The sequence below is a fragment of the Pelophylax lessonae genome (genome assembly GCF_965119305.1).
Source record: "Pelophylax lessonae genome assembly, chromosome: 11".
Taxonomy (NCBI): Eukaryota; Metazoa; Chordata; class Amphibia; order Anura; family Ranidae; genus Pelophylax; species Pelophylax lessonae.
Window position 1 is genome coordinate 78,290,265 of NC_138778.1, and position 12,581 is coordinate 78,302,845.

At 41.1% G+C, this 12,581-nt stretch overlaps 1 protein-coding gene across 1 annotated transcript in view; it reads right to left on the reverse strand.

Annotated features, from left to right (window-relative positions):
- Nucleotides 1-338: 338 nt before the first annotated feature.
- Nucleotides 339-12,581, reverse strand: part of ATP5PD (ATP synthase peripheral stalk subunit d) — a 69,201-nt gene continuing 56,958 nt past the window's right edge. Inside the window, exons 5-6 of the mRNA XM_082271202.1 lie at nt 5,630-5,692; nt 339-510 (exon numbers count right to left, since the gene is read on the reverse strand). Coding sequence (XP_082127328.1) covers nt 379-510; nt 5,630-5,692 — 195 coding nt within the window. The 3' untranslated portion in view covers nt 339-378. The remainder of the gene's footprint in view (nt 511-5,629; nt 5,693-12,581) is intronic.

Here is a 12,581-nt window from a genome sequence, read left to right on the forward strand (position 1 = left end):
CGGTTAGGCACCCATTTATTGGGCCTAACATCTTTTAGAATTTTACCATACAACTGGTTATTTTATATTGCATTGGTGTTTACTAGAATTCATTAAAGAGCATTTTTTTAGTTTTTTGCAGATTTTTACATGAATGTGAGAAGTGTTAGAATTGGCTTGGGCAGATTTTCGTTAAATAGCATTTTTGGTTTGTGGTGCTCAGATGGGATTGTAGTTCTGTTTTAATAAGTCAGCAATGGTATCTCCCTAGATTTGTACAAGTTTTCCTTCACCAAACTAAAATCTTTAGTCAATCAGTTACAAACTACAACAAAAAAACTCAAGAAAACAATCTTTACAGAGGATTTATTGACATATAAGTTGGCGTTTCTGTGCTTCTTAAAGTTCATTAATGGGCTTGTGTGGCCAGTAGGGATATTTCTCTTTATCCAGCTTTGTTTCAGGGAAAGCTTCCACTACATCTTCAACTGTCATCTGATCAAACGGAATCATGTTCTTAAACTTTGCAAGCTGCAAACAAAAGAAAAAACAAAAATTAAGACATATCTGTCATAGGAAAACATAGGAAAGCCCATGTGGGAGAAGACTACACCAGAAATAAAATACGCTTTGTCGATCAACACATTAGCCAGCATATTTATCTCAGGACGGGTTTCTTTTAAAACCTGTAGGCTTCTTGTAGAAACCAAAGTGGCAAAGGGTGAAGATGGAACTGCCACCTCCAGGACCCCAACAAGCTGGGATACTCTATTCTGTAAACATTTGTTAGAGCTCTGGAGTGCTATGCCATTCTCCCTCTGCTACCCTTGCCTCATAATAGTCTGAAAGCCTGATGGATGGAGTGCTGGAAAACAAGAGCAACAGGAATAGAAACACACAGTTCACATCACAACAATGACAGCAGTAGGGGGTGCTTAAAGAACTTTGGGGGTCCTCAAGGTACTCTGGAAATTAACCTGAAGGTACTGATGTACCTTCTTTTGTATAAGCCAGTTGCTGGCAGAATCTCACAGCTACACTGACAAAATGTATCAGAGTCAAACGCAATGACCTAAATGTGTCAGCCACTAACAGAGGGTTGCTTCAGAACTAAAGATTTCTGGGCTCTCTAATGAAAACTTTATTTCAGTATAAAAAAGTCAAGCTCTGGCCCATCTTTTCTCAGATGGTAGCTGAATATTTACAACCTGGGTGCTAGGGAGCTACACAGGAATCAGATGCATAATGCAGACACCTGGAGGGACCTTCTATGTGTCAAAAAAAGATTGCGATTGAGGTTATCAAATTTGTACTGGGCTTCTAACCCTCAAAGACCACTGGTCATAAAAAGGATTTTATTTTGTGAATGAACTTCCAGCATGCATGTGATCACTATGTCATAGCTTATCAAATGATCAGGACCCATACTGATTGGGGGACCAGAGTGGTTATTGATAGCCTGCAGTGCACAGCTAGTAGATTATAGTGGCATGAACATTTAACACAGCTGCAGAAATATTGTGCATTTTGCATGCAAAAATTATAGTACATTTTTTAACCTGTGACTAAAAAAAAACTTCGTTCTGCATGATAGTACAGCCAAACAGCATTCGTACACCAATTTTTTAAGTTATGCCACAACTGTGAAGCAAATATATGCTACCTTTGTCGAAAAACTTAGAAGTGCTAAGAAGTCATTTAAAACAAGTAGAGGGGGCGGTCATACAGGGAGTGATCCACAGCGACAAGAGGCACCGCTGTCAACCACCCGCAGCCCCGCACGATCGGCACACCTTCCAGGCTCACGATGAGCAAGCGGAAATCCTCCTTCGGGCCGTGGAAGCTCACAGAGTTCTTCCACACGGCCAGCGGCTCACCGCTCCAAGATTGCGCCGGCGGCTCCTCAGGTTCCATGTGCAGTGGCTCGGGGGGGGGGGGGGGGAAGGTACAGGAATACTTCCAACTTAACTCTGACCCTTCGGTGAATGTCTTTACAACTTGGTGTGCTCATAAAGCAGTGGCTAGGGGCTTGCTGATCCAGCAGCCTTCTAGAGCAAGGAAACAGGATGCAGGCTACTAATGAATTACTACTTCAAATCCAGTCTTAAGAATCCCAAACTAAAATCTCTCCTACCCCTGTCAATACGGCAGCTCTACTAAAATCTAGACAAGACTGTTGCCTCCATCTAATGGCAGGTCTGGAAAAAACATTGAAATCTTTAAAAGCCAAATATTATTCCTAAAGTAATAGAGCTGGAAAATTACTAGCTAGACAACTCAAAACGCAGCAATTAAGAACCAATCTATTCAAAATTCTCTAGATGGCAGTACAGTCTTCCATCCTAAAGACATAGCAAATGCATTCAAACTATTTTACCATTCTCTTTATAACTTACATGAAGACCCTGCATTCCCTCAACCTACAGGAGTTAACATAGTCTTACCCATCTTCTATTCCACTTCCAACTGTAGACCTAGATGTTTTATCATTCCTAAACTCCCCCATTTCTGTTGAGGAAACAAAAGTTATTGGAGGCCTTACAAAGCCCCAGGGGAAGATGGATTCTCAGCGGAAAGGCAGCATCCTCTGTTTCCTTCCCTAAGGAAATGTTGAAAACGATTGTGATCACGTTACCTTAACTGGGGAAAGAGCCTAATCCCACTAAAAACTTTAGACCCATATCGCTATTGAATACGGATCTAAAGATTTATGCTAAAATTCTGGCAAATAGATTGGCCAAGGTCACCTGATGGTACTTGGCGTATGTTCAATCTGGTGAGGATATTGGAGGGCCGCAGAGAACCCTCAGTCCTTTTAACTTTAGATGTAGAAAAGGCTTTCGATGGGGTCCACTGGAGCTTCCTACTATCGGTCCTTAATAAATTCAGGCTAACAGGACTGGTTCAATCTGGGTTCATAGCACTGTACTCAAACCCTTCAGCATGCGTATATACTTCCAATGTCACTTCAGATACATTCCAAATAACGAACTGAACGTGTCAGAGTTGCCCCGTCTCCCAATATATTTACAATGATAATGGAACCTTTGGCCACGGCCATCAGGATGAACTCTCTGATATCTGGAGTAAAAGTACATAGGGACTCACATAAAATTGGGCTTTTTGCGGGTGACGTTATCCTGACCTTGACAAAAACCACAGGTGTCTCTGTGGGAAGTCCAAAAGGAATTTCTAAAATTCAGTGCAGTGTCATACTACAAAATAAATGGCACAGAATTTTCCATACTTCCAATGAATGTAAATGAAACAACTCAAAATATAAAACTGAAGTTTCTATACCTATCGGAACAGCACTCATTAAAATATTTAGGAATAACCCTTACCCACCCATCTAATAAGACCTACGATCATAACTTTATCCCCCTCTTGGAAATGGTTAAAAGGGACCATTTCAGCTCAAAAATTTTCTTGGTTGGAAAGAGATGCGGCATTCAAAATGCTGACATTGCCTAAAATATTATACTTCAGAGCCATACCTCTCCCCTTACCTGGTAGATTCTTTAGAGAATTTGAGATATTGTTCAGAAAGTGTATGTGTAAAGGGAGGTAGAGCTGGGATCTCATTCAACACTTTGACTCGGCATTAGGCTACCAGTGCTACAAAACTAGTATGCTGCTATTCTTGATCAAATGAAATCCTGGTTTGTACCCAAATACAGACAAACTATGGGTTACCCTAGAAAAGTCACTCAATAGAAATCTTCCGTCGCTTCTACAAGCTTTAGCTACAGGCCTACATCTCCGGATCCCAGACGTCCCTTCCATACTGGTGTCTCACTAGAAGCCATGGGAAGCCCTCTTGAACACAAAACCCTACAATTCAGGTCACCTTAAGATCCCACTGTTCCTTACGGTCTATGAGCATCTTATCCCCACTCTGCATGTGACCCCATAAATAAATATGGGATTCCGAGGTTTGTCTGAGGTTCGAGAGAACCTGAGGAAAAGCTCATTCGCATACATACAAATCCACTTTTTTCAGGTAGAATTCCCCAATAAATTCGTAAAGATAGACTGGTTAGTGTGGAACAATTTATTAACCATGGTCAAAAAGGGGGAATCTCATAGTTCTACAAAGCACTTCAATACCCAGAGGTTAAAACAAACAACAACTTTACTCTGTTGGGAGAAAAGTAGGGGAATACTTCCCTATACAGCTATGGGCAAAAGCAATTAAACAAAGCTTTACTGCCACTAGATGCATGGACCATTGGGACAACTTTAAGATACCCTTTTATGCAGTATCTTAACCCATATAAATGATCAAACATATATCCAGACACTGGGGATACCGGTAATCTTCTCCATGTTTTGTGGACCTGTCCTAATATACACAGCTTTTGGAATGCTGTGTTTACCCGATATCACAATTTACAGGTATTCTGACTAAGCCCTTCCCCGGCCTAGCATTACTTAACCTTCACACTTCTAACTTCCCACCGCAATACCGCACTGTTTGACATTTATTAATCGCATCCGGCTCAGTGATTACAAAATGATGGAAACCCAATTTTGCTCCCGATTTGTCGTAAATGATACATAGACGCACTGCCTATATGAAAGGGCGGTGGCCTGCAAAAATAACTCCTTACGCTCCTCCAACAATAAGTGGTCAATATGGATCCATACATTTCTAAAAGAAGAGGCCTTTTAGGACTCATGTACCCCCACACTTATTGAGATGCACATACTGATGGTATAACACTCTAAAGCCAAAATCCCCATTTATTAGTATAAGGGATTTTATGCTGCTCTCCCTTTCTCCTTTTCCCACCCCCTTTCTGTCTATCCTCCTTGTTGACCATTCCCTTTATTTGCTTGTTTTTGTTCTATCAGTGGTATACTTGCACGTACTTTGAGGATTGACAACAAATAAAAGTAGTCCTATGCATAAAAAAGAAATTTCTTAAATATCCATGGTAGAAATTGACGTTGACTGGTTAGTCTGCTTATCAACTTGAATAATGACCATTTTATCTTGAAGTATGTAACCAATACTGTTCTTTTGTTTACCATGCATTTCCTTTCATAATAAAAAAAAACAAAAAAAAAACCTTTTGAAACATAAAATAAAACAAGCAGATGTTAACAGTAGCTAATTTGTGATGAAAAATTGCATACAGAAAATACATCTGTCCCTTGCATTTAAAATAAACAGAACTACTGCAGCCAATAGGACAATTTTAACAAATGTCTCAGTGTCAGACTCCGACTGCAAAATAATTACATTCATGATTTTTTTTTTTAAATCTAAATACTTTTTACAAACGTTTGTCAAATTTATTTTTCCATTTCAATTAAACTAAAATGGATATCTAGTCACAAAAAAGAACACACACACTGTAAAAATTAAACACATTAGTGAAAACACTTTATTTGTAGACCTTTGTGGCCTGAGTGTACCGTATTGCTAATTTTTATTGCAGATCCTTAAAAACTTATCATTGCTTCTCAAACACCATTTCAAGATTGCAGCTTGAAAAGCCCAGCTATAGGACAATATTTTCGGCTGCCATAGGCTCATCAGAGAACAAAACTCTGATAAGCCTATGGAATGTTCATCTTGATCACCATAAAGTATTATGCAACATTTTTTTTTAATTTTTTAGTAGCTTGGATAACTACATACCTCTTTCTCATATGAGGTCACCCTGGCTTTAGACTCTTCAATGAAGGCTAAAGCAGATTTGTTCTGTAAGCAAACAAAAAAGCATGACAGATTAAATTTACAGGCAACATACAAAAGTTTTTTTTTTTTTTTTTTTACTGAAGGTGCACGTCATGAAGCCTACCAAAAAAAAAAAAAAAAAAAAAAAAAACATTAAAACACATTAAATACATTTTTTTTGTTTTTATCTGATAATGGATGTATTAAAGTGAAACTTTTCTTTTACTTATCCTTGCATGGCTAAAGGTCCACTTGGCTCCCCACCAGCAGCAAAATGCTGACCTTTCTTCGCTCCCCTATTTTTTTTTTACACTCACGAAAAGAGCAACTGGGTGGAAGGGTGGGCGTTTGGGCTCTTGTTGAAATTCTGTGACAGCCCATTATATGTATTAACCCCTTTCAGACTGGAATATTATAGCAGCAGGGGTGGGGGATAGAGGAGGATTTAATCGAACAGCACAGGAAAAATTCCTGACTGCAAGTTATGTCTAAGGATGAAACTACTAATAGATTAATCGACAACTAATCGATGCATAAACAATGCATTATTTGTCTACTTATCAGGAAATACAGTGCAGCACACATACAGCTCAGTACACATACAGCTCAGTACACATACAGCTCAGTACACTGTCCATACATGTCAGTAGGTGCCTGAGAACCTGTGAATGTGTGGGGAGCAATGCATCATGGGACATGTAGTCCTGGGCAGCAAGTGAGTAGTTCTAAAGGCAGAAGTATTTTTTTACCTTGCTATAGGGGCACTCTAATATACTTTGCAGCTTGCTACTGGGGCACTCTGAAGGCAAGAGGAGCCAGAAGGGTTGGTGGGGGATCGCAGAGGAGGAGAATCAGGGCTGCTCTGTGCAAAACCCTTACACTGAGTAGGTAAGTATAACATGTTTGTTGTTTAAAAAATAAAAAAATCGCTTTAAAGATATCTGTGCAGGGAAGATCAGCATCTGAACCCAGAGAAGGTGGAGACTGATAGCCTGGAGGTAATATCAGGCATTACAATTTCACTATCAAGTAAACTTTACGTACTTAACTTTAAGTAATGTGCATTTGATTTAAAATGATCATATTCATGAAAATACAAGACTCCGCTTTTATTACTACTTTAACCACTAAGACCGGAAGATTTGACCCCCTTCCTGACAAGGCCCTATTTTGCGATTCGGCACTGCGTTACTTTAACGGACAATTGCGTAGTCGTGCGACGTTGTACCCAAATAAAATTGACCCATTTTTTTCTACAAATAGAGCCTTTTTTCTGGTGGTATTTGATCACCTGTGCGATATTTAATTTTTGCCCTATAAACAAAAAAAGAGCGACAATTGGAAAAAAAAACAAAAACAAAAAAAAAAAACAATATTTTTCACATTCTGCTATACAACATTCCCAAAAAAAAGAAAAACAAAAAAATTTAAAAATCAAAACTTTAACATTTTAGGCCAATTTGTTTTCTGCTACATATCTTTGGTAAAAAAAAAAAAAGCAATAAGCATATTTTTATTGGTTTGCGCAAAAGTTATCGCGCTTACTAACTACGGGAAAGATTTATGTCATTTTTATTGTTTTTTTTTTTATACTAGCAACGGCGGCGATCTGCGATTTTTTGCGGGACTGCGACATTGCAGTGGACAAATCGGACCCCTGACATTTTTGACACTTTTTGGGGGGTGGACCAGTGACATTACTACAGTAATCAGTGCTATAAATATGCACTATTACTGTAATAATGACACTGGCAGGGAAGGGGTTAACCCTATGGGTGATCAAAGGGTTAAATGTACGCCTCATGCTTACTGCTGTGTGTGTGTGTGTGTGTGTGTGTGTTTGTGCGTGTGTGTGGTCGGGGGTTCTGTGACAGACAGATCACAGGTTCAGCTGAATCCTGTGATCTCTCCCTGTCTGTCGCTAAGATCCGCCTGCTTTCTTTACATAAGCAAGCGGGTCTTCTCACACTTTCCCTGACGATCTGGGAAAAGAGGCGGCGATCGCTACCTCTCTTCCTCTGGGCCGACTCCTGCTGTGTCTAAAACACGCACCGCCGAGACAACTAGGAGTCCAGCGCCGTAGGTCTACGTCACTGGACCCAGGGGAGCCGCACTGTCGCAAAAGGATTACAGTCGGCAGGTGGTTAATATAAAAGATTTATATATCTCCCTTCCACCCTTTATATAGCTTCATGTCTGACGCCTAGTAAAAATGCCCATATATCCTACTTCTAGGTGTATTTATTAATATGATACAAGTAAAATATATCACTTTCACTGTTTTACAGTATTAATGAACCCCTTATAGTAGCAATTATATGCTCTTTTATTACTATAAAGAGCTCGTTTTTTTTTTTTTTAACCCCATTATGGGTCTGGTTCACACCTATTTGTTTTTTGGTGCTTTTTGCAGAAACACTAAAGTTCATTTAACATGATTTCCTATGGGACACGTTTACATCTAGCTTTTTTCCAGCTGCTACGTATTTGGAAAGGGTCAAGGAATTTTTCAATGCAAAACCTGTGCTTTTTTTTGCTTTTCTAGTTTAATAGGACTTCAAATTGGAAAAAGCAGAAAAGCATGTAATGCAATTTTGCAGTGATTTGCCTTTTTCATTATGCCCAACAACAAATCGGCCAAAAAAAAACCCCATAAAAAAAATGCAAAACTCAAAACGCCACAATATCGAGTGTGCAAAAACGCAAAACGCACTGCAGAAACAGATCAAGAGAAAACTGCATAGAAGTGAAAAGAGCCTTAGGCAGGCCATACGCGATGCGAATTTCGAACGATCCGTCGATTGATAAATGAAAGTGGCGCTCACATACAGCATGTGAGTGTACCATCAATGAGATTTGAAAATCGTACTTCCAAACACTATTTTTTATGCCAGTATGGGAAGTGATGTAAGGTTGTTTTGACCTTTGAAACACACCTCTACTGTGATACCAACTGTATTCACATCACTTGATGTTTCTTATATAGTACATGACTTAAAGGTCCAATCAACATGCACAGACATTTGTGTTTATTACACTTTACTTGCAGACATGTCTGTACATCCTGTATGCAAGCAGACTTGCTGTACCCATTTTTCTGCAGTAGGTCATTATTGGCTGCTTTCTTTATATTTTTTCCTGCCATTGCTTACAATGTGTGAAAGGTCCAATATACATGCACATACATTTGTGATTATTTAACTTTCTAAGGGCTCATTTCCCCATGTTGTCATGTCATTTAGATATGACTACTGGTGATATCCTTTGGAAAACTGTTTGTCTATGGATATTTATAAAGAATATTGTTCATTATATGGCAAAAAAGTGGATCTTAAATCTAGATAAACAGCGATCGAGGAATTATACACAAATATTCTTTATATATGCCATTCTGTCTTGGCTATATCCTTATAGTACACTCCTATCTGCCATATCCTTGTATGATTGCCATTCAAACTCCTACTGATTGGCTGAGATCGGCTTTAACATGCTCGGATTGTAGACTATGTTGCGGCGGATCGTCACTTCCGGTCCCGGAACCGATGAAATAATAACTTCTGTTAAGTCTGAGGGGATTAGCGATTTTGCTACCTAACCATATAGTTGGTTATTTTATATTTACCACTGCATACAGATATTAAATTACTTAATTATAGAGCACACTTTTTGTCCGATTAATCGATACAATAATTGGCCAACTAATCGATTATGAAAATAATCGTTTGTTGCAGCCCTAGTTATGTCTTGTGTTCTGATTTTTTATTTTTTGCCCTTGTTGGGCTTTAAGCAGTGGTATACCTTAACAAAAAGATTTAGTTGGATTTTTACATACAGCAGGCAAAAAAACGTCCGATAATGGTGTTTCTACGATCCTTCCAGGACGGCAACACAAGAAATAAGAGGCTCAACCCTACAGGAAACAATCAGTTCACAGCTGTTAAAAAGCCCCACCCTTCCCCTTGTCCCTCAGTTGTAAAAAATGTAGTTCTCCAACCGATGAATATTTACTTGGGTACTTACCACCTATTGTTTACATTCTTTCCTCACCATTTTAACAGGGCGGGAAATAGGCCTGCCGTCCTGGAAGGTTCGTAGAAACACTGTTACCAGTAAGTCTAACGGACGGATTTCTCCTCTCACCTTCCAGGACGGCAACACATGAGAGAATAATAAAGTAACCACAGGCCTACCTTAGGGTGGGACCACTGCCTGCAAGATCTTCCTGCCAAATGCCAGGCTCGCAACGCCTTTTACCTCCACTCCATTAGGAGTGATGCAGATATCTTGGATTAAGAGGCCGATCAGCAGGTTTGTCCCTCCGCAGTCTCTGCCTTCTCTGCTTCGGATGCAGGACCTGAGTGGAACTTAAAGACGAAATGAGAAAAACCTGTGAAATCAGTAGTTTAGCAAAATTGACTGTCTAAATCATCTAGCAATCATAATCTATCCTATCTGTACCCCTTCTTAGGGCCACCGACAGGACTAATCCAAGACTTGTTCTGTGAAACAGTCACTACTTTGATTAACAAAGCGGATCTGGCTTAAAGACTATTCTGTTCAGGAGCATGATTTAACAGGAAGCTCCCTGACAGACACCCCTTGCAGGTCCCCTTTAAAATTACTATTTATCTTTCATAGTGATGGGTAAAGGGAAGCCCGCTTAAGGGAAATTGATTAAAGGTAAGGTTATTACCTGGGCTCAGAAGCTGGACTGGTATGTACCCAAAGTACACCAAACCCATGACTTCCCTCAACTAAATGTTGGCATGTCAGTTGCGAAAAATGCTCTATTTACCAGAAAACTCCTTATACACCTGCCAGCAAATTCAATAAAATTATGCTGAAAGGAGTTTGTTAAAAGAATACTTTTAACCATATCGTAGCGATCAGGTGTCAACCTGATGCCTGGAACCATAATCCACTTCCTATAGATCGGTCTGCAAATATAATAAAATTAGGCGGAAAGGAGCTAGGTAAAAATAGAATTTTTGTAAGAACTTACTGCGCCGCCCATTCATACAGCCTTCACTAGTGTGTAATGGCGCCCTCTGCAGGAGTAAGCTAGGCAGTTTGAAATGTTAATAAAAACCTTTCTATACTTAGACACACCTCTAGGAGGCAGTCCCCAGCCATTATCCTGATCCAGTTACCACTTGGTCCTCAGTCTGTAGCAAGCAGTACCGGAAGGCAATAACCCCCAGATCCAAGAACCAGAGCAGCGGGGGCGGCGACTGTCAGAGGACTCAGAAAATAATTTTAAGGTAAGTTCTTACAAAAATGATATTTTTTCTTACGTCCTCTGACAGTCCCCGCCCGTTCATACAGCCTTCACTAGTGGGATGTCCCAAAGCAGTGCAGGTGTGAGGGGTGGGAAGACGCAAACTACCGAAAAGGTAACGAAACAACCAAAAAACACCCCAGGAAGAGACAGAAAAAAAACTCAACAACCGCCGCACTCAAAACCTTGCGGCCAAAAGGAGGATGCCAGAACATCAATTCCGTGGAATTTCGTGAAAGTGTGCACAGACAACCAGGCTGCCGCTGTGCACACGTGAGCCACAGAAACCTGATGGCGAAAACGCCCAATAGGCACTAACAGCTCTAGTCGAAAGTGCCTTTACAGAGAAAGGAGGAACCTGACCCTTAATTGAATAGGCTTGAAACAATAGTCTGTCTGATCCATTTAGAAATGGTTGCCGCGGACGCAACTAAAAACTTCCGGAGGTCCCTATGGAAAGAAAACAGGGAATCAGATGACCTAAAAGTCCGTGGCGGACAGGTAAACCCTGATCGCCCAAACTACATCCAAGGAATGCAAGGCAAATTCCTTGGGAAGCTTGGGCTTCGCACAAAGCGAAGGCAGAATATATTCATTGAGGTGGAAAGCAGATACCACCGTGGGGAGAAAAGATTGACTGGATCGCAAGACCACTAAATCCCTATGAACAACAGATAAGTTGAACGCCAAGACAGAGCCGCCAATACAGATACTCTGCGAGCAACTTTCTGGGACAACACAGGCAGAGGAATGTCTCGGATGTCCTCAAAGGGAGGCCGTTGCAAAATGGACAAAACCAGATTCAGGTCCCAGGGAGGCAAGGGAGCCAACCTCAGGGGAGCCAGAAGCCGCACCCCTTGAATAAAGGTGTGAATTAAGGAAACAGTTGCCAAAATGACATTGGAAAAGAAACAGCCAAAGCCGACAAACTGACCTATGATCATGGTTAGCGCCAGGCGCTGATCCACACCTTCCTGCAGGGAGGCCAAAACCCACCACGAAAAGGAGCGGAGATGGAAATCATGTGACTCGCACCAGGCAATTATACTCCATCCAGGTGCGATAAATTTTGCTAGAGGTAGCTTTCCGAGCCTTCAATAAGGCCAGAGAAAAAAAAAAAAAAAAAACATTTCGGGAGGCTTCCGCCCGTCAAGACTAGGCTTTCAACAGCTACGCTGTCAAAGCCAGAGATTGCAAGGCAGGAATGACGATTGGCCCTTGAGACAGTAGATTGACGCCCACCTGCACGATGTCTGCGCGCTAAGACCAGCGCAGCCAGTCTGGGGCCACCAGAATGACTAGAATCCGTTCAGACGCCAACCTGCGGAGGAACCCGGATAACAGCCGAATCGGAGGGAAGGCAGAAGTCAGCCGACACGGGTGCCAAAGCACCACTAACGCATCTGTGGCATCCGCCAGAGGATCGCGGGTTCAGGACACGAACCTTCCCACCATTTTGTGGAGACGGGACGTGAACAGATCTACGTCCGGTGTCCACCGGGCACACAGGAGGCGAAACACCTCCAGATGCATAGACCATTTGCCCTGGTCCAGGCGACTCAGATAGTCCGCCCGCCAGATGTCCACATCCGGAATGTGGACCGCCGAAACCTCTGGAACGGACGTCTCAGCCCA